This window comes from Choristoneura fumiferana, chromosome 8 (genome assembly GCF_025370935.1).
Source record: "Choristoneura fumiferana chromosome 8, NRCan_CFum_1, whole genome shotgun sequence".
NCBI lineage: Eukaryota > Metazoa > Arthropoda > Insecta > Lepidoptera > Tortricidae > Choristoneura > Choristoneura fumiferana.
In genome coordinates, this window is record NC_133479.1 from 11,063,659 (window position 1) to 11,085,204 (window position 21,546).

Below are 21,546 nucleotides of genomic sequence, written 5' to 3' on the forward strand. Positions count from 1 at the left end.
GAAAATGTTTTCTACTGTAGTGTACTGATGACGTTCAAATATTGACATTCATTTTTTTCCTTCTGATATTTTAACGAGGCTTTAGCACACCAAATGTGATTCATTTTTCGTAACATTTCACCGTAATAGGTATGTATTACTTAGGTCCATGGACAAAGCACTAATGTGTTCAGCTGCTTTTAAGTTTGACTGTGCAGCATCGTCGGTATAAGAACTTATCCTAATTATTAGAAATGTTTCAGTTTGTGTGTGTGTGCGTGCGTGAGTGAGTGGCAGTTCGTGTGTTTTACGCTTTCATGCTGAATGACGAATTTGCTGTATAGATAGATTTGAAATAATAATTATAGATTACGTTTTAATATCATATTCCCTTTAATGTAATTTTGTACTGCCCCGGAAGTTTTACCTACTTCTGGATGGTTCATAGGTAAACGCTAGTTGACTTTCAAAAAAGGGTGTAAAGGTAGCTCATGGTTTGACCTAACAGCCTCTAAAGCAGTGTTATCAAATCGTGGGTTCGAGTCAGAGTTTTACGGAGTTTAAAACTGACATTTAATTTAACACGTTATGAGCTTTTCGGAGGACAAAATTTTGTGAGGAAATTTGCACACATTGTTTTTTTTTGTGTATTTAATGCGTGTATAAGCTCTTAATTATGTATAATATTTTTTTGACAATTTGATTTTGTATTTCTTTTTCTTCGGTTTTTATTTTAACCCTCGTAAAAATAGTTATATTTCTTTCTAATTTTCATTATACGAAAAAGATGTGATAAGCTCAAATACTAAAATGTCTACAACTTATTTTAGCCTTGGGCAGCGTTCACAACGTTGCAATTAATAAGCAAACATTAAATTCACCAAGACCTGAAAAATCAGAATGATGATAAAACATTCCACATCAACTGCAAGCGTCGCTAAGTATGTTACTATGTAAAGCTGTCAGGGCACCGTCGATAAAGGCCAGGGATAAAGGATACTTTATCTTCTCAATAATAGCACACCGGGCGCGGTGGTGACGACCGGGCTACCGGTCGACCTTGCCAACATAAATACCAGCTTCCTGGACCGCCTTGCACCGGTTTTACTAAACGAGATCACCCTTAGCTCTGCTATCATGAATTCTTTCTATATAAACAGTACGAATCTTTCTAGTGGCATCAGTCGTTCCACGTCCGAACAACACAGACCATAATGTTCAAGCTGGTGGTGTTGTGTGCTTTCCTCGCTGTGGCGGTCGCCGAGCCCCTCGGCGCTTACTTCACCCAGCCTCTGACGTACTCGTCGACGGTGATCTCGCCAGCAGTTACCACCATCTCCAAGTCGGCCAGCAGCGTCGTCCACCCATCACCCGAATTTTACTACAACGTTCCGACTGCCTACACGCATTTCATCAAGAAACGTTCAGCTCCTTTAATCTTACCGACGACCTACGCTGCGGGTGCACCCTTCGTGAGCACCTACACTACTCCTATTGTGGCCAGCGCTCCGGTGCTGTCTAATGCGCATATTCTACCAGCCCCCATTGCAGCGACTCCCATCGGCTACACACATTTAATCAAGAAGAGGTCTGCCCCGATCTTCGCCTCTGCTGCTTACAGCACCTACCAACCATTGGCCTATTCAACACCTTTGATCTCATCTGCTCCTCTGGTATCCGCGGGACCTGTGTACTCATCTCCTGCAATCTCCCATGCTCCCATTGCCTATTCGCACCTGATTAAAAAACGTTCTGCTCAAATCCCAGTCACCAGTTACATACCTTCCTCAAGTGTTACTCACCAATACAGGTTGGATACCCGCACGTACCCTTATGTCACGGCTCCCCTTGCCTATTCTAATCCTTTAACCTACTCCCAGGTGTATTAATTCACAATGCCAATGGTTATGATTCAACCGAACTCCCTACAACAACAGCTCTGTACAATGAATTCTAAATCACCAGACAATATTGTCACCAATAAAACGACTACATGCATGAATTTAGAAATGTGTTAAAACTTTTACAAATAAATTAAATTTCAGTAACAATATTAGTATTATTTACCTTTAGGTGTATCTGTTAGTACTATACCTACACCTACCACTATAATACTTAGCAGTGGCGTGGCGTCGTTAATAGGTACTCGATTGCCAACGGGTTGCCTAAATTTTCCACGACTGAGCAAGTGAAAGAGATTGTGAAATTACTGCAAGATTTTGCATCTGAACACATATCAAATTCATGGTTCTCTGGCTCTTGTGCATAAAGAAAACATTCACTCCACGCTATTGCCACTATTGTAGACGAAAAATCCGTTCTTTCTACGAATTTATGTATTTATTAGCTTTTGCCCGCGACTTCGTCTGCGCGGACCTAGGTTATCGCGCGGTAGCGCTCTCTACCGGAATAAAAAGTATCCTATGTTGACCTTGGGGCTTAAACTATCTCTATACCAAATTTAATTAAAATCGGTTCAGCGGTTTCGACGTAAAGCGTAACAGACAGACAGACAGAGTTACTTTCGCATTTATAATATTATTATTATATTATTTTATACCCCGGCTCGCACCTCTTGAGTTTTTCGAAATTCATGTGCGGAATTACATTTGAAATTTACCACGAGCTTTGCGGTGAAGGAAAACATCGTGAGGAAACCTGCACAAACCTGCGAAGCGATTCAATGGTGCGTGCGAAGTTCCCAATCCGCACTCGGCCCGCGTGGGAACTATGGCCCAAGCCCTCTTGTTCCGAGAGGAGGCCTGTGCCTAGCAGTGGGACGTATATAGGCTGGGGGGGGGGATATTATATAGTAGGGATATTAGATTTATGTACTGTAAATTTCAGCTTTCTTAGCGAAATAGTCTTAAAAGAGTTGACTACAGTCAAACTATTTTATAAAGTTAAGTAAGTGATCTAAGACGTATCTCTGTATGATGTACCTAAGGCGCCAATCCTGTAACCTAAGGAATTTCGCGGCCTATAAATTAAATGTTTGCGCTCCAGTGGCGCAGCGTACTGCTTTTCGATACCTCCTACGTATACTGGTACAAGTGACAAATTTCTGATTTTTAGTTTTTTGCAATTTTGTGATTAATATTTCCTTATTTACCCACCACAAAATATTTGCACGTATATTCCTAGTAGTTTTGAAAATAAAGTGACGTATATGAATGCATCTAACACCGTTTTGCTAATCGGTACAACGTATACTGAGGCAACCGACATGCACCACTATACGCGGCACCGATATTGTCGCGGGGCCGGGGAAGTCGAGTGTAACTGGCAGTTGCCTCAGTGTACGCGCTAGCCGTCGCTGCGTGCGGACCGTTTAAACTGTTCTACGAACACATAATTTGATAGTATATATAAAAAAAACATGTTTTGGTCTGACAATTGCGGAGGGCAAGACCACAATAGCCGTATTTCTCATAGACAGTCATGGAAACTAAATCCAATGTGAAACCTTTTCGTGATCTATTTCGCTATGATTTCTTTGGCAAATGTATGGGATGTCAACATAACATTGGTAGTACAACGGTTCCACCCCAGTACCAGTACGTGATTCAGTTTCCTCGGCTATACCTACATGTACGCGTGCTAGAAATATAACATTGCAGTATTACATTGCATTCTGGTAGTTGAGCATCCCCAAAAAGAAGGCGAAGGCATGCATGCTTTAATTAAAATGAGAACAGTAAATTTCAATATACCTACAGGTTGATAAAAAAAATCCTGTACTATACTGAAACCCATATTAGGGCTACTGATTACTAATACGATATAAGTGGGAAAACATCGAAATTAGAAGGAAGATTATTAGATGGAAGTAGAGTCGTAAGAAGACTTTCTAGTCTTCTTGCGACTCCACTTCCATACAAAACTTCTTTTTTTCGAATCACAGTATTTTTCTACTTGGATCATATTAGTAATTAGTAGCCCTAATGTGGTTTAAAGTATCGTACAGGTTTTTAATAACCCCCTATACACATTTTTTTATACACACCTAAGAAATGGTACCTGGCTATGTATATGGCGAAAACGGGTAAACCGTATGAAGTTATAAAAGTTTCCCAAGACTCAGAAACAGACACAAAATTTAAATCTATTGTCAAGAAGACATTAATATATAAGGCGTATTATTAAAATTAATGATTATATCATGGATAGGGAAATTTGGAAATAATCCCGATCCGCATTGGCGAGTGCTTACTCCAAATAGCGAATTGAGAACTGTTTTAAATATGTAGGTGTGCTAAATACTTGTGATATATAGATATCACTAAAATATGATTGTAAATCTGTTTACAAAATATACCTAGGTTTATTGCCAGACTCTTCTCAACAGAGGTTTTCACGAACCGGTGGTAAATTTTTCGACATTCATAAGTGCTTGTTACAATCTAAATTGAATAAAGATATTTTGACTTTGACTCAATATTTCATGTCAAAGCTTGGCTTAAGCAAAATGCTAATCAGACTCGCGCACGAAGGGTTCCATACCATCTATACAACTTCATTAGGATTAGCAAAAAATGCCAAAAAAATTACATTTGTTGTATGGGGGCCCCCTTAAATATTTATTCTGTTCTATTTTTTGTTATATATATATTATATCGACTACAGTTATACATAATCTGTGAAAATTTTAACTGTCTAACTATCATAGTTCATGAAATACAGCCTGGTGAAAGAAGGACGGACAGCGAAGTAGTATATAGAAGTAGGGTTTCCGTTTATACCCTTTGGGTACGGAACCCTGAAGAGGCACAAAAAGCTAAACCGTTATGTAGATACAAATGGGTGCGATGCGATATATGTATCACATGAGGAACCTTTCACAATAAAATACGAGTACACATTTGAACAGGAATACGAATCCATTGAATGTGCTTCCATTAATTTAAAGCACTTAATACAATTACTTTTCTTAATAAAACCATTTATATTTCAAGTGAAGTTTTTTATAAAGGTATATTTCTGTATTTTGTATAGCACGTTTAAAACATTACTAGCGGTATATTGGTACAAGTGGCATGCTAATGTTAGCGTATATTGATGCAAGTGATAAAAAACGTTTATAAATCAATAGATGAAGGTAAAAGAGCATCTGTTTTATTGTTCATTGCAAGCCATATAAGTATTTCATCTAAAAATTCATATACAATATAAAAATATCGTTAGATCAGTAATCTACGCATTACGTCGTATACTGGAGCAAGTGGTAATTAGCTCAGTATACCGCACAACTACAAGATGTAAACGCGTATAGTACTGTATCTGCAATTTTCTCAAAAACTATAAGAAATTTCAAAATTCCATGAATACAGGTAGGAAGCCAATATTTTCTTTGGAACCAATGCAAAATTTTGAAAAGTTATATCATTAAATGAGAAAGTTACAGGTTTTGGAACCTTTGAACAGCTCTCCTGTAAATTTATGATTATGCACTTGTACCAGTATACTTAGAAGGTGTCGTTTTGATCTATTTTTGTAACGGGGCCAGGCAAACGATGTCAATTATCTCATTTACCTTAAAGAGACTAAACACAAGAAGAAGGATCACCACAGCTCCCACATACAGAGATTTTTACAATATTTGCATAATAATATCAAAATTTATTAAATTTTCTTTGCAAATCATATACAAATAATTCACTTTTAATTCACTTTTATCTTATGAGCTATAACAACGTCAAGCCATGTGAGTTGCAAGACACTTTGAATGACTTTGACGTCTTGAATGATTTATTCTTGTTCCACGGCCCAATAGATATATTTAAAAAAATGCACTTTTAAGACGGACGTTTTATTGTTAATGCATAAAGAAACCCGTGATTATGCTTCAATAGCCTACAACGTGTTATTTTTGATTTCTGAACTTTAAGGGAACATAATATAACAATTCAAATGATGTTAATATCTCCAACTAGTGATCTAATTCTTACTGTTAGAAACAATCAAGAATTTATGATAGTTAATTATGCGTAGTAAACAGTGTAAGTAAATGTTTTTAATTTATGTGTGATATATTTTTTAAAGTCACATATTTAGCTAAAGAAGTTTAAAAAAGAACCGGCCAAGTGCGAGTCAGACTCGTGCGCCGAGGGTTCCGTACAAATTTGTAGCTATATGCTAGGTACTCAGTATTAGCAGAGCCCCTAGCCTAAGCAAACTATACACAGTGGAGCCTTTAAGCTTAATTTTTTCTTTTCAGTTACGGATCCCTAAAAAGTGAGTTTTTCTTTGATATCTCTCTTTTGTGTTACCTACGTCAATGAACTAAGCCGTCAGTATACTCGTAAGTTAACGGAAATTAAGAAATATATGGGTATACAAACAAAGCATAATCACGGGCTTCTTTAGATATGCATTAACAACAAAATTTCAGTCCCAAAAATGCAAATGTTTTCTTTAATGTCTATTGCGTCGTGGAAGAAGAATAAATCAATCAAAACATCAAAGTGTCTCGCAATGAAGGCTCCGAAATGTCAAATCTCATAGTTTTTGGGTGAGCTACGCGGGTTTATTTATAATTAGAATAATTCTGTGAATATTTTGCATTACTTGAAATTAATTATGGCAATTATGCGTTACGGGGCAATGAATGTCTGTGTTTTGAGACAGTTTTGTCCTCCCTTTTTTCCGAACAAAACGGGACTACGCAACACTGTGGTTGCTGGATATTTTTATGGTACGGTTTTAAGGTGTATTAAATATGATTTTAATCTAAACTTTGTTTTCACGCCCGTAATAACAGACTCTGAAAGCCACACTTAAAAACCTCATGCAACAGTGCGCCATCTAGTGAGACAAAAAACGATAGCCCTCATTCACTTTGTATGATTGAGTGGCTCGAACTAGATAAAAAAATAACCTTATTCCACCATGAAGTCTACATAACTGAGATCATGGACAGGTACCTCAAATTAAAACCCACGACTCTTTGACTATATAGTCAAAGAAAAACTGAACGACGCTCCCATTCGATCGCCTTTTCTTATTCTATTAACTTTTACCAGCTACAAACTTTATATTAGGAGACCACGTATACCTCCACACGAGTACGATTAATAGAATAAAATTGCTAACCATGTTTTCCTCCGAGTTATTAAATTCCGAAAAAACAAGAGAACTTTCAGCCCACCTCTTCTTGAGAATGACGCAACATCTAACAAAGCTTATTCAAGGGTAGGCCGTGAACTAAATCCACACGAACATCCCCTCAGCCAACGAGTCGCACTGACACTGCCCTTGATTCAAATTGACTTCCCATAACCACTCCTGAACACTCGTGCGTGTGATGAATCATTCATTTCTCCAAAATAAATTACGAAACATGACGTTACATCAACCTTATTCTGTCACAAGTTAAGGTAATCGATTTCCTAGGACAGTTTTATTGGGGTGAAGGATAATCTTACATAATTACGTGGACTAGGAATAAAAAGCGCGTTAGTTAACATTTTCATAAAATGGTTCATTTTTTATTTACGATTGCTTTACCGAGATTAAAGGTTATACTTTACCCGACTATGCTTCGTTTTTTTTATGCATTAGAAAAAGGGTAAACAATCTTGACGAGTCTTTTAATTGATAAACATTTAAAAAAAACCATTAACTATTACTTATGATACCAAAAGCATGGAAATGACCATATGTCCTTGCAAATTGTTACATATTTGCTGTGACTTATTTTTCAAAAGTGTTTTTCAATAAAAAGACACGTAAAGATCACTTACCTTCTTTCTAATGCTAAAAAAAACGAAGTATACGTTAAGTCAAATAGATTGAGATGAATGAAAACTGACTTGCAAGATTTGATCAAACTTTACTTTACTGCACCATTACAACCATTACCAGTAACATTATCTTACTCAAAATAGCCGAAGGTACGAAAGTTCATGTTTAATAATATGTATGAGTGAATATTAAAACAAATTAACCCAGGGAAAAACAAACGGTTTAAACCTATGATTTATAAAAATAATAAGTAAGTACTTGTTTATAAAATTGTTAAGAAATTGTTTGACCCGAATAATTTACCTTGTCTCCGTACTCCGTATTTGTGTTTGTTTGTTTTTATCAAAATGTTGTAATAGCTTTTTCAACTATTTACTTCTACTCAATCTTTCTTACGAAACTTTGTACACACATTAATTACATGTGACAATACAATATAATGAGAATATGACGAGTCTCTGATGATGATGATGCAGTCAAAAGATGGACCGCGGAACTCTTTATTGTTACGTGCAACAATGACGCCATGAGAAAGTTGGACTTACAAATGAAACTGAAAACGTGGTGCACAAGACATGGTTTCAAACCACCAAAAAAATATTTCAGTGCCGTCCCACGTTTTTCATTTTAATTTGACCAAAGGTACAGAAACACGGCGTCTAGAAGAAAGTCTAGGATGGTGTCCTGATTACTATTTTCTAGTTTAGAAACTGTATACTGATATTGCACTGTGTATCGGAATACAGCTGATCATTTTAATTTAAACTATATATATATTTTTTATATTTTTCCATGCCAATTTAAAAGCATTAATTATATGGGCAGTAGATACGGTCGAAAGAACTGCGTTTGAGATATTTAAAAGGCGGCGGAGGTAGAGGTTGCACCTTATTTTAAGTAATTAATATTTTCACGCGTTGTAACTCCAGGAAGTTGCTTATTATTAGACATTTACGACTTTCCATGTTTACCTAATTTCATTGTTATTTAACCTCCAAAGAATATGTATGATTACTTGTACATATATATTTACACTTAAAATTATTTGTTTATCTATTTTATTATCTTTATAATGTTGACTCTTCTTTGCTTATCCGATTTAGTAGATTAAGTACCATTTTACACGCGTACCTATTGCGGTGTTTGATGCAGTACGAAAAACTATTTTGGACAAAGATTACATAATAATGAAGTTCTGAATGAAGTCGAATTACTAAAAGTTTACATTAAATAATATAGTCAAAGTATAAAACGTTATATAATTATTGTGTTTTTTATTAATCGTAAAGATATTAAAGATTCCAAAGTTATCATTAATTAAGAGTACCTAACATGAATAAAATTACAAAGCAAAACATCTTCGTCGTACATTTAAATACTTTCACAATAATTACTAAGTTATGTACCTACTGTAGTAATGGCACTGATATACCTTGGAGACATCTGAACAAAAAATATTTATGCTATCGGCTAAATTTAAAGTATTTATTTTCTCGAAAAATCTGTATTATTTATTGTTCATCGCACTTGTTTCTTCGACATTAATGTGGTCGGTGGCTGATGTTTCTGCATTTTCTATAACACGCTGAGGTAGTTCCGTTGTCATTTGTAGGATGATTGCGTTGTCTTTTTCTTTCGAAGACTCGTTGTTTTGTATATTAGCCGATTCTTGCGCAGCTTCTATTGATATCGGATGCTCAAGTGCTCGGGCTAGGGGCAAGTTGTGGTAAAAACTGAATGCTATCGGTGTTAGCACCGTATCTGCTGTTAATATTGGCGTAAGAACGGCGTCACTAGCAACTTCTAGCCGTTGAGGTTGACTTGCAAAAATTGTCGTGGCCGGACTATAAATCAACGGAGCTGAGATGAAACCCGGAGTGTGCTTTATATCAATACGAGACTGGTGCGACACTGCACTCGGCGCCGCGTATATTAACGGGGCCAGTTGACTACGCGCTTGATACGTCAAACTCAAAATTACAAATATTTTTAACATTTTCGCGCTTCGCCGTGTCAAATTTTCTAATAATTAGATCGTGCATCGTGCATGCGTTAGTTTTATAGTAACGTAACGGTAGTTGATGGCGCGGGCGCAGCGGGTTCAAGTTCTCGGCCGAAGCGGTCGGACGGGTCGTTGCGTCACTGCACTCGGCCGGCAGGGCACTGGCCGGAATTAGATGCATTATAAAAACATCATCACTGATAAACAAAGTGACGTAACAAAAATCTCAGGCGGCTACAAATAGCATATTTATAACGATGTTGTTATTTTTCTAATGGTCCTAATTTCAACCTATTTTTACACGCTAATCGAGTGACAAAAAGTTAAATATCTTGGGACTTTTTGCACACTTGTCACAGTCACCGTGTTCAACACCGTAACCGATCAATTATTGGAAATAAACCAAATCCCGTCACCATGATTTGCACCCATAGTATAAGAAGGAGCTCGGGCAAACAACATCAGTCAACAACTAACTCTACACTCGATTTTACTGAAGCAGCTTTCAAGTAAACAATGCGTAGAATTCATACTTTTTTGCTGCTGGCTTTAGTGGCTCTGTGCCATGGCCATGCAGTGTTACCTCTGTTGCCGGCAGCGCACTCTTACCATGGTTATGTACCAGCTCCATACCCATTAGTTCATCACGGTTACGCTGGCTATGGCTTACTTGGCCATGGCTTGTCGGCGAGCCACTTGGGACATCACCTATTGAAGCGGTCGCCGGCGCCGCACTACGTGCAACCGTTGGCGCACCTGGGTCAAGTGGGTCCCATAGCGTATGCTGCACCGGTCGCTGTCTCTCATCAAGCTCGCGCGGACCTCCATACTTCGCCTGCGCTCGTCGCCCCTGTGCCCATCGTTAAACCCTTTGTCGCACCTGCACTGTCAGTTCCCTTGTTTCATAAAGTGCTTGCTACACCACTGCACTACGGCGCAGGTATGCATGGTGACTTCTATCCCCATAGCCATTATTAACGACTAAACTACTGTGAGCAAATAAGAGTCTCTTTCGTAATAGATGTGTTTGTAAATTTTGCAGCTGTGATTTATGTTTAATAAAATGCAATTATCAACCTATCTTTTCATTTTAGATAAGCAAATAAATTTTCTCGAAGATCCTAAGGTTAGGCACTTACCTAACGAATAATTTCAAGTCAGTGCGTATATAAACATTTTCATGATGAAGCTGTTTATCTTATAAGTTATGAGATTGAATAAATATTTATCCACCAAATTTTCAACATTATTACATCACAAGCCCTTTTTAAGTTTCAGACGTCGAGTAAATAAATAATTACATTTTGCCTGTTTAAGTTAGGTCATAACTCGTCTTATATCTATGCAATAAAGGTTCATAAAGTAAAGGTTCTGGAATATTTTCCCTCAATTACGTTAACCGTAAAATCTTGCGACTATTTATATTTACAAAGGTAGGTATTTAGTCTAGCCGGCCAGCGGATGTCGTGGTGTCTCCCAGTGCTCCCATGGCATCCACATATTTGGCTGGTGAGGGAATACCGGTGGGTTTTTAATGGGTAAATGGGTAGGCCTTATGGGGAGAGGAGAGTCCCATACACCCCCTGCGTCGTCCCCACGGCGCAGGGATAGTGCGCAACGCATTTTCCCACCACAAAAAAAGGCATTTAGTCTACAATCATCACGAAGCTTGAGGTCCCGGGTTCGAATCCCGGCCGGTACAGATATTTGTATGATAATACGAATGTTTGTTCTCGGATCTTGGATGTTTAATATGTATTTATGTAAGTATGTATCTATCTATATAAGTATGTTTATCCGTTGCCTAGTGTCCATAGTACAAGCTTTGCTTAGTTTGGGACTAGGTCCATTGGTGTCAATTAAGTGTCCCATGTCCCATGTCCCATGATCATACAAATAAAATATATTATATATCAAATAAATCACAGTGAAAAACCATTGTAGGTAATAGAGAATCAGCCCATTTATTTTGTACAATTATATACAATCGTTAAAATATTTATTCGATAGCGGAGGTAGGTTTACCAAGGGTGGACGCTGTAAGCCCTGGGGGATACGGCGGAGTAAGCGAGGGGAGAAGCTACTACACTGGAGTAAGAAGGTACAACCGAGGAGTAAGGAGACACTACTGCGGAATAAGGAGAAACAACAGGAGCGGAGTAGGCGAGAGAAGAGACGGGAGCAACGTAGGAGCTGTACGCCACAGGAGCGACAGATCGCTTGCGAAGGTGGTGACCAGACAGAGCCTTGGCTTGGTAGTGGGCAGCACGGGCGGCGACGACTTCAGGGGTGTCCAGAGGCACTCCGTTGACGGCATCCAAGACGACTGCGGGGGTGTTCGGAGCTTGAGATAGGCCGTAACCGTAGGCAGGAACGACAGCGGGGCCAACGGCTGGGACGACTGTAGGGGCACTGTAGACAGCAGGGGCGCTGTAGACAGCAGGGGCACCGTAGACAGCAGGGGCACTGTACACTGTAGGCACTCCATGTGCCACGCTGCTGCTGTACTGAGAGACCGAGCTCACAGCCGGCACCGCAGCACTGTAGGCCACCGGTGCAAACACCCCAGGCTTGGCCGCCGCCAAAGCCAAAACGGAGAACAACACCACCAGCTTGTACATTGTGGTCTGTGTTGATTTGACTCGTCTAACCGATTAACAAGGATTGACTGATGCCTAATTCGCCATCAAGGATGCTTATATACCCGCCTAACTAACTATTAACAATAAAATGCCAAACAATCACCTTCAAACTCCTACTTTGCTAGTACAACTAATGATTGTATTATCAGTAGGTATATAGTTGCTCTATATCAAGAGACGATTTTTTATTAGAGGCGGAAGCTTTGGAAATGTCTGCGTACAATAATCTCAATATTCAAGGTACTGTCATGATCATGAATATTTATGTCGCACTTTTTGAGTCCCATTATTAGGATAAGCGATAAATGTTACAAGGATAAACTTCCTTAAACAGGTACTTGAATGAAGGTGATAGTTATCTTTGTCTTTACATAATATGGAATAAAAACTTTTTAACAAAAAAATTAAGCCGCCGAAAAAACTGAATAGCAAAAATAACTTTTTTTTTACCTTATTTATAGTCAAAATCCTCCGCGTAAAGTACTCTGTCCGCGTAGTATTCGTTTATCGCTATCCCGCGGGAACTTTTTCATTTTCCGGAATAAAAAATATCCAATGCCGTTCCCGGGGGTCAAACTATCTGTATTATTATAATAGTTATACTAGCCGTTACCCGCGACTCCGTCCGCGCAGAATACGTTTATCACTATCCCGCGGGAACTATGCAATTTTCCGGGATAAAAACTATTCTATGTCCAGGACTCAAACTATGTGTACGTACCTATACCGAATTTCATCTAAATCGGTTAAGCGGTTTAGACGTGATTGAGTAACAAACATCTTCTCAAACTTTCACATTTATAACATTAGATTTGCTATTAGTAGGATAATCCACCCAGGTATAGGTAGTGCCGCGAGAGTTGAAGTGAATGATTACACACACAGTTACAAAAATAACTGATTGCACAAAAGGAGAATGAATTAAATTAATGAATTAATGTCAAAATCCTGCTGTCATTACACGACACGTTCTTGTGTGCGTGACCTCAACACTGGTGGCACTACCTATAGGTAGGTACCTAAGTTTTTATTTTTTTCGGACGGACTGTTGCATGCTGTTAGGCTCAGAAAGCTTTTAGAGCTTACCGGAGAGAGGGTGAGCTGCCAGATGGGCTGCTCAGCAAGTGGTGGTTTATCTTTTAGCATGCCAAAGGGTGCTCCTATTGAGCCGACCTCGGACTTTGGACGCCAAGGGAGAATTTTTAATCAATCGGAATTTTAATGCTACATCGTTTCGGAAAGACTATATACCTAAGTATGCACTCGATGTAACAAATGCTGAACTGATATCCTCTTCAAACAAAATTTCTGTTTATGTATGCTGACGAGAATACAAGTAGACTCACATATAGATAGTTTAATTACAAATGTTTCATAACGACAACAGTTAAAAGCTCCTATTGCATTATTTCGATCTTTCAATATTACTACGAAGGAATTATATGAGACATAAAACATGTGACGTGCATATAAATAATAATTATACAAATTCAATGTTTTAAACTCACGTAACGATTTCTTGACCGCCCATTGACACCCAAAACATATGTTGAATTACAAATGCGTTGCTGGCTCTGCAACGCATCCGCGCTTCGGCATCTGCCAAAGAAAATTATTTATTTGTTTTCAGACATTAGACATTTCGAGCTTTTTGATCTTTATTTCACAATTTCTATGTCCAAGTGATTTTTTAGTAATTTTCATAAAAATGACAAATTTCCTGGTGAAAGTAATGTTAAATGGTGTGCATCCGCGTCAGGCGACCCGTTGATCTTGACTTTTCCAGTAACGATAAAATGAATCGCGTGCGAGGTATAAATACATACGCAGAGCGAAAGAAAGTATCAGTTAATCTGTGTCCTTTGTCGTTCGCACCTGAACTAACACAGACCACGATGAACTCGCTGGTGGTGTTGTTTTCCGTGATGGCGCTGGCCGCCGCCTCCCCCTCAGGGCTACTCGCGCCGCTGGCGTACTCGGCGCCCGTGCTGGCCGCCGCGCCCGCCGCCGTCTCGCACCAGTCCCGCCTGGACATCAAGACGTCGCCGGCCGTCGTCAGCAGCTACGCCGCGGCCCCCGTCGCCTACGCCGCACCCGTCGCCTACAGCGCGCCCCTAGCCTACTCGGCGCCTGTAGCCGTTGCCCCCGCCGCGGTATCGCACCAGTCCCGCGTCGACATCAAGTCGTCCCCGGCCGTGGTCAGCACCTCATACGCCGCCGCCCCGGTAGCCTACACCGCCGCCGCTCCCATCGCCTACAGCGCCCCGGCACTAATCAATACCGCGGCTATCGCCACGCCTGCCTTCGCCACCACCGCTTTCGCGGCGCCCATCGCCACCGCCGCCATCCCCGCACCCGCCGTGCCCCTGGACACCCCCGAGGTGGTCGCCGCCCGCGCCGCGCACTTTGAGGCTAAGGCCCTGGCCGGCGCGCACCTGATCAAGAAGCGCTCGGCGCCTCTGTTCCACGCCGCCCCGGTGCTGTCCACGTACGCCGCCGCCCCGGTCGCCTACTCCGCGCCCCTCGCCCCCGTCACGTCATACGCCTCCTACACCCCCCTCACCTACTCCTCTCCTCTCATCACCAAGGCCTACAGCGTGCACCCTTGGTGAGCACCATCACGGGAACGAGGTTGAAGTGACCTCGGTTCAACACATCGAACGACAAAGGATTGACTGTAAATAAATTGGAAATAGAAAAATTAAATGCATAAATTGTTTTTTTTTTTAACTGACTAACTATGGGGTTGATACTTGATAGGTCCCATCATGTGCTGCCATTGAACCTAATATTAACGTGTCACTTAATAGCCTACGAAAACCTCAAAACCTCTCCATCCAAGAAGATGAACACTAAGATGAACGTAGGCTAGAAATAATGATTTGATGATGATTATTTTAACCTCGTTTATGAAGCTTTAAATAAACCATCAACGAAATTGTAAAGATAAAGATAATTTTATTTGTCAAACATGAGTTCCTATATACAATTATTAAATTGAATATATAGATGTTCAATATTTTTATGTCCTGTCCTCCATGTCTTTCCTTTCAGCATACAATTTTTTTACTTATGAATTTAAATAATTTTACAATAAAAATAATAAGAAATAATTATACTTTTTTTTTGAAACGCGTAGAGGTATCAAGCTGAAATGCATATGCTCAGGTCTACATCTACTTGGAACACGAACACTGAAAACATCAAACTTCTAAGCCAACGCAATTCCCATATAGGTATATTGCAGACGAATCAAACCTATGTGGTACTTAAAGTTGTCATAGAAACTGAAAAAGGTAGCTATGGCACAACCTATAAAATCTAAAAATATACCTATTTTTAACCGACTTCAAAAAAAAGGAGGTTATCAATTCGGCTGTATATATATATATATATATTTACCTCAGAACTACGTCATTTATGCACCGATTTGAAATTTTTTTTTCGTTCATCTAGGAATGCTATCAATTAGGTCCCATAAGCACCAAATCAGGATCTGATGATTAGATCCTAAGGAAATCAAGGGAACTCTTCAAATATTGAAGGGGCACCTATGGTAATTTTGATATATTTAGTAGTAACTAGTGCATTTTCTCTTGAAAATCATCATTTGGTGAAGTGAAACTGATAATGAAGACCACATTTGACCAACGGAGCGACTACTCAATAACAAGTACTTAACGGGTTGAATTTCAATTACTTTAACATAGTTGCTAAGCAATTTAGGCTCATCGTAATGCATATGAAGGGTCCACGGAAAGAACATGCCTAGTCACCTTTTCTTGAAATTGAGATTTTAATCTCAAAATGTAGAGCTCACAAAGTACTATGACTTACCACTGAATTAAATACTTACCCCCTTATTCATAAACGACAATCAAACTTATTTTAGTTAAAATGCCGCTAAAATTCGTTTGTCCTTATCTGTCACTTTGACATTTGGATTTGTTAGAAAGGGACAAAGCATTTGTTAGTTAATATAGGCTTGTTAAGTTTTATGAATAAGGGGGTTAATCTGAAAACAATATTAAATCTATTTTTTATTTTTTTATTATAGTAATTGTTCGTGATGACTAACTTTCAAACCGCTATAACTCAAAAAGATGCTTAGGTGGCTAGACACGTTCTTTCCGTGGGCCCTTCATATTATGGTGAAATGAAACGGGTAACTACCATGAGTTTAGCGACGGCGTAAATTATTTGTATGGAGAATTGTACAGCGCCTCTACAAATAATTTACGCCGTCGCTATCGAGTACGGTCACTGGAAACTCATGGTAGTGGTACAGGACTCCTCAATAATTAACGTTTCTGTTCTGTCTATCTGTTACTATCTGTTTGTGCTGACAGTGTCTGTATATTGTATCTTAGATCATTTACACTAAAAAGCGTGATAAAAAAATTATGACAAATAATTTCACCGACTACAAAATAAGTACCACGAAAATAATTTTCGACCAGTCTAAAGTTGGTGCCTCAGCACGAGCTAGCGGAAGTGGACCGATAGTCTACCGCACCTAAAGCCTGACCAGAAATATATGACTATTCGCCATGTTGCGGAATTTCATTGGAAGTTATTTCTTACACTGGCAATAATTTTAATGATTGTCAGTGTCACTGTGGCGGTTTCTTTGAACAATAACAAAAAATGCCTAAAACGATTAGTAGTCAACAAAAGATCAATGTAAATAATGTTTATAATAAACTACAAAAAAAAACGCTTGGGGAATGAAACTATTTCACTACAAAACCTTTCCAAATTAACATCAGAGCTAACAGGTAAACGTTTTGTAGACAAGTCAAGATGTCATTGTTCCGACTATACTGAACTATTGCCATTTAAATAAGAACAATAGCACCCTCTTGACAATAGTCATATATTTTTGGTTTACCTTTACATACTATAATATATTTATACATTTTTTTTTGTTTGTTACCTCAGAACTCCGTCATTTATGAACCGATTTGAATTTTTTCTCAGCGTTTTTGGTTGCTACGCGTTGTTAGCCGTTGCTAGGCAGCCAAAGTTGTCACCTAACAACGGCCTTATACCGTTTGAATGTCTCCTTTAAGTTAACGATTTTGATGATGTGTTGGCTTCGATAATAAAATATAGTGACTGCTGATTGTGTGGTTTATTCGTTTTTGTGCAAAATTAATGAAGCAATTTATGAACCACAAACCTCAATGAAGCCAACTTTGATAAAGCGCTCGCCAAATCAGCACCGTACTAATCACTATGTTTACCTATTGTTTTTTACATTAAAAAAATCATACTAAGTATTTAACACTACAAGGTTTATACTACAGTTTAAAATTTATTCACACTAGTCGAGCTTCTTATTATTTAATTACACTACATACGTAGTCCGCCGAATTTTCCGCGAATGAACCGCGCTGACAGCCTTTGTTTTTTGAGCCGCGCGGGCAATGGTTTCAAAAGCAAACAGCCAGAAACAAAGAGGATGAGAATTCAAATTGTTTTTTATTCGAAATACTTGCACTAGTGCTTAAATTTCGGCAATATTTTTAGAAGCTTTTTTTTAGCTTGCCCTGTTTGTTTATTTATTTATTTATTGTTTGTTCGGGTCGGGTCAAACATTGAAAGCTAGATTTGACCCACTTCCAGTGGTCCGATCGACTTGAAATTTGGCATACTTATGTAAATTTGGTGACAATACAATAATCTGGTAATGACATCTGGTGGTCCTGCCAGGATCGTCTCTGCAGGAGGGAACTCCTCAATAGTTGATAGTACCGACTTGAAATTTGGTACAGATATGTAGTTTAGATGATAATGCAAGTAAAATCAACAAAAAATAGGTACATTCGGCAAAAAAACTTGTATTAAAAAAGAAATTTTTAGTAAAAACTTATTACTAGCATTGTATTTATTTGCAGTGAAATGTAACTACGAGTATGTTTGCTCGGGCGGAATCTTTCAACTCAAATTTGAAGTGAATATCTTCAACTGATTGCGCTGAAATTTTATACGCATGATTAAATCCGGTGACAATGCAATATCATTACGACAAGGAGTTGATCTGATGATAAAGCTAGCGGGCGACCATAGGAACTCTGTGATAAACGACACGATCGCATCGAGTTTAGACTCGTTTGATTCGTCTTGACGAGTACCTACTTTGGTAACCAGGGACATAAAGTACAGTCAGCAAAAAAAACTTATATTAGAAGAATTTTAAGAAATACTTTTACTGAACTGTTTACCGAACCCTTCATGTACGAGTCCGACTCGCACTTGACCATTTTTAAAAAATACAACTAGGTACATTTTAGAACTTTTACCTCCAAGAATATTTGCATTTTCTGTTTTAAGCACAACTAAATTTTAAGTTAAAAAAAAGAGAGAAAAATGGAAAAAAAGCCCTTTTGAAAAGATACTCCTCAGTTCCACTACACTCTCATATTTAATGAAATATAACATAGAGATGTTATATTTCATTATTTGATTATTTGTGTTGTTGTGTGTATGTGACAGTGTAGTGTCAACGTAACATTCGTATTAAGGAGCGACCACACCACTGCTTAAAATACGCAGAACGTCACGTCAGGAATTTACCGCATGCTCTCCATCAGAAGTTGTGACGTTTATGGCACGTCACTGCGATTCCGTGCCGTCACCGTTTTTAAGCAGCAGTGTGGTCGCTCCTTTACAGTTAAAAGAAAAAACTTTGACGTAGCTGGAATGTTAGAATTGAGATCATCCAATTAAAGAAAATTGTATCCAAACCCTATAGTTAGTCAGGTAAAAAAAATAATTTATGTATGTGTTTTTCTATTTCCAATTTATTTACAGTCAATCATTTGTCGTTCGATGTTTTGAACCGAGGTCACTTCAACCTCGTTCCCGTGATGGTGCTCACCAAGGGTGCACGCTGTAGGCCTTGGTGATGAGAGGAGAGGAGTAGGTGAGGGGGGTGTAGGAGGCGTATGACGTGACGGGGGCGAGGGGCGCGGAGTAGGCGACCGGGGCGGCGGCGTACGTGGACAGCACCGGGGCGGCGTGGAACAGAGGCGCCGAGCGCTTCTTGATCAGGTGCGCGCCGGCCAGGGCCTTAGCCTCAAAGTGCGCGGCGCGGGCGGCGACCACCTCGGGGGTGTCCAGGGGCACGGCGGGTGCGGGATGGCGGCGGTGGCGATGGGCGCCGCGAAGGCGGTGGTGGCGAAGGCAGGCGTGGCGATAGCCGCGGTATTGATTAGTGCCGGGGCGCTGTAAGCGATGGGAGCGGCGGCGGTGTAGGCTACCGGGGCAGCGGCGTATGAGGTGCTGACCACGGCCGGGGACGACTTGATGTCGACGCGGGACTGGTGCGATACCGCGGCGGGGGCAACGGCTACAGGCGCCGAGTAGGCTAGGGGCGCGCTGTAGGCGACGGGTGCGGCGTAGGCGACGGGGGCCGCGGCGTAGCTGCTGACGACGGCCGGCGACGTCTTGATGTCCAGGCGGGACTGGTGCGAGACGGCGGCGGGCGCGGCGGCCAGCACGGGCGCCGAGTACGCCAGCGGCGCGAGTAGCCCTGAGGGGGAGGCGGCGGCCAGCGCCATCACGGAAAACAACACCACCAGCGAGTTCATCGTGGTCTGTGTTAGTTCAGGTGCGAACGACAAAGGACTCAGATTAACTGATACTTTCTTTCGCTCTGCGTATGTATTTATACCTCGTAGGCGATTCAGTGCATCAGTACTATGTAGTAAAGTCAAGATCAACCGGTATGCGTCGTCATCTTGATGGCATTTACAAATAAAATTATCTTTACATGTAAATATGATCGATATAATTTGTGTTATTTAATTTAAATTGAAAGTATAAGTATCGCACTTCCTGCCTTATCTAAAATATGGGAATAAAATATACAAAAATTTTAAGACAAGAAAATAAAGTTTAATGTGTAATTTACTACCCACGTAGAAAACAAAACAAATTATAACATTTGACACTTTATACATTCAAGCATCTATAGAAAGAAGCTCTAAGGATATACAGATGTTTTTCACGCTTGGAATTTGACAGATATGTACATTATGAGTATTTTTTTTATCCTGATAAATTATTAGTTCCCGTGTTAAGCACTAAAGGAATTCTTTGCAGATAAAATTTCGGGTTAAAGCTTGTAGCAAGAAGCAAAACAAACTAAAATATTCAAAGTGGTCTTCGTAAACGTAACAGATCTTTACCACTATGGTACGGCGATGGTGTTTTGCGTTTAGGCCGAGAAAATAAAATGTTTTAAATTTTTTCCGAGTGGCTTACATAAAAGTCAAGTCATTTCTCTGAAATGTGCATGTATACCACAAACAATGAATCCACAAGGTCAGGTAGCGCCACTAACGCCACGCAGTACTTTACATATTATAATATCGCCAGCAACGCTGATTTGTGTCAGACTCTAGGGCTAAAAAAATAAATTAAGTATAAAGGTCATAAGCAACGAAAGATGCGCAAACTAAGTTTCTTTTTTCATTTTTTTTATCAATGAATGTAAAGTATATCACTTGGACATTTCCACAACAACATCAAATCATGAAACCAAACAATAAGCGAAATACTAGTGCATTGTGTATCTTAAGTTGGTACCTTCAAAATTTCCAAATACACTACTTGAACTACAACTGAAGTAGCTTGTTTATTTTCTAAAAATCGAGATGAAAGATAAAAAATAAACACCCTCCGTCCTTCTTAGCCGACCTAAAGTCAACTCAGTACCTCGGGTGTATATTGGCTATCTTTATTTTGTTATTTTTCATTACATTTACCAACAGAAGAAAAAGATACTACTCAAGAAGTACCTAAATACGAATAGTACATTGTTGTACAATAGAAGTTGGAAAATAAGCAATAGATGAACGAGTTAAGTTCGAAGGCCGACCCGAAGGGGCGAGAGAGTTGCGATCAACTAAAGGATTTAGGGGCGAGTTGCTGGTCATTGTGATATACTAACAGCTTCCCCCTGTGAAAACGAAACGTAGTTAATTTTTTGTAACATAATGTATATGTATTTAAAGAAAAATCTGGTTTTCTTCTATCAAAATACCAAACAGTAAACCTAATGATCTCCGTCATACATGGTTTCGTCCATCGAACTTATAGAAAATGGCGCACAAGTCCGCCAATCAGATTATTTGCTGTAAATAATACATTTACACTTTTGTCCGAACAAAA

At 39.4% G+C, this 21,546-nt stretch overlaps 3 protein-coding genes and 1 pseudogene across 3 annotated transcripts; 2 read left to right on the forward strand and 2 right to left on the reverse strand.

Moving 5' to 3' along the window:
• The first annotated feature begins 1,178 nt into the window (after positions 1–1,178).
• LOC141430486 (uncharacterized) lies at positions 1,179–2,030 on the forward strand. Its single transcript, XM_074091205.1, has one exon. It carries the CDS (start codon positions 1,194–1,196, stop codon positions 1,866–1,868), a length of 675 nt encoding a protein of 224 aa, XP_073947306.1. The 5' UTR covers positions 1,179–1,193; the 3' UTR covers positions 1,869–2,030.
• A 9,632-nt stretch (positions 2,031–11,662) lies between these two features.
• Positions 11,663–12,406, reverse strand: LOC141430487 (uncharacterized). The gene has a single exon (XM_074091206.1). The coding sequence runs from the start codon at positions 12,343–12,345 to the stop codon at positions 11,746–11,748; it is 600 nt and encodes a 199-aa protein (XP_073947307.1). The 5' UTR covers positions 12,346–12,406; the 3' UTR covers positions 11,663–11,745.
• A 1,803-nt stretch (positions 12,407–14,209) lies between these two features.
• On the forward strand, positions 14,210–15,262 carry LOC141430484 (uncharacterized). The gene has a single exon (XM_074091204.1). It carries the CDS (start codon positions 14,262–14,264, stop codon positions 14,976–14,978), a length of 717 nt encoding a protein of 238 aa, XP_073947305.1. The 5' UTR covers positions 14,210–14,261; the 3' UTR covers positions 14,979–15,262.
• Positions 15,263–19,154: 3,892 nt separating this feature from the next.
• On the reverse strand, positions 19,155–20,004 carry LOC141430485 (uncharacterized; annotated as a pseudogene).
• Positions 20,005–21,546: the final 1,542 nt, after the last annotated feature.

What these genes read in the sequence shown, in the direction of transcription:
- LOC141430487 (XM_074091206.1), bottom strand. Translation starts at nt 12,345, where the DNA reads ATGTACAAGCTGGTGGTGTTGTTCTCCGTTTTGGCTTTGGCGGCGGCC.
- LOC141430486 (XM_074091205.1), top strand. Translation starts at nt 1,194, where the DNA reads ATGTTCAAGCTGGTGGTGTTGTGTGCTTTCCTCGCTGTGGCGGTCGCC.
- LOC141430484 (XM_074091204.1), top strand. Translation starts at nt 14,262, where the DNA reads ATGAACTCGCTGGTGGTGTTGTTTTCCGTGATGGCGCTGGCCGCCGCC.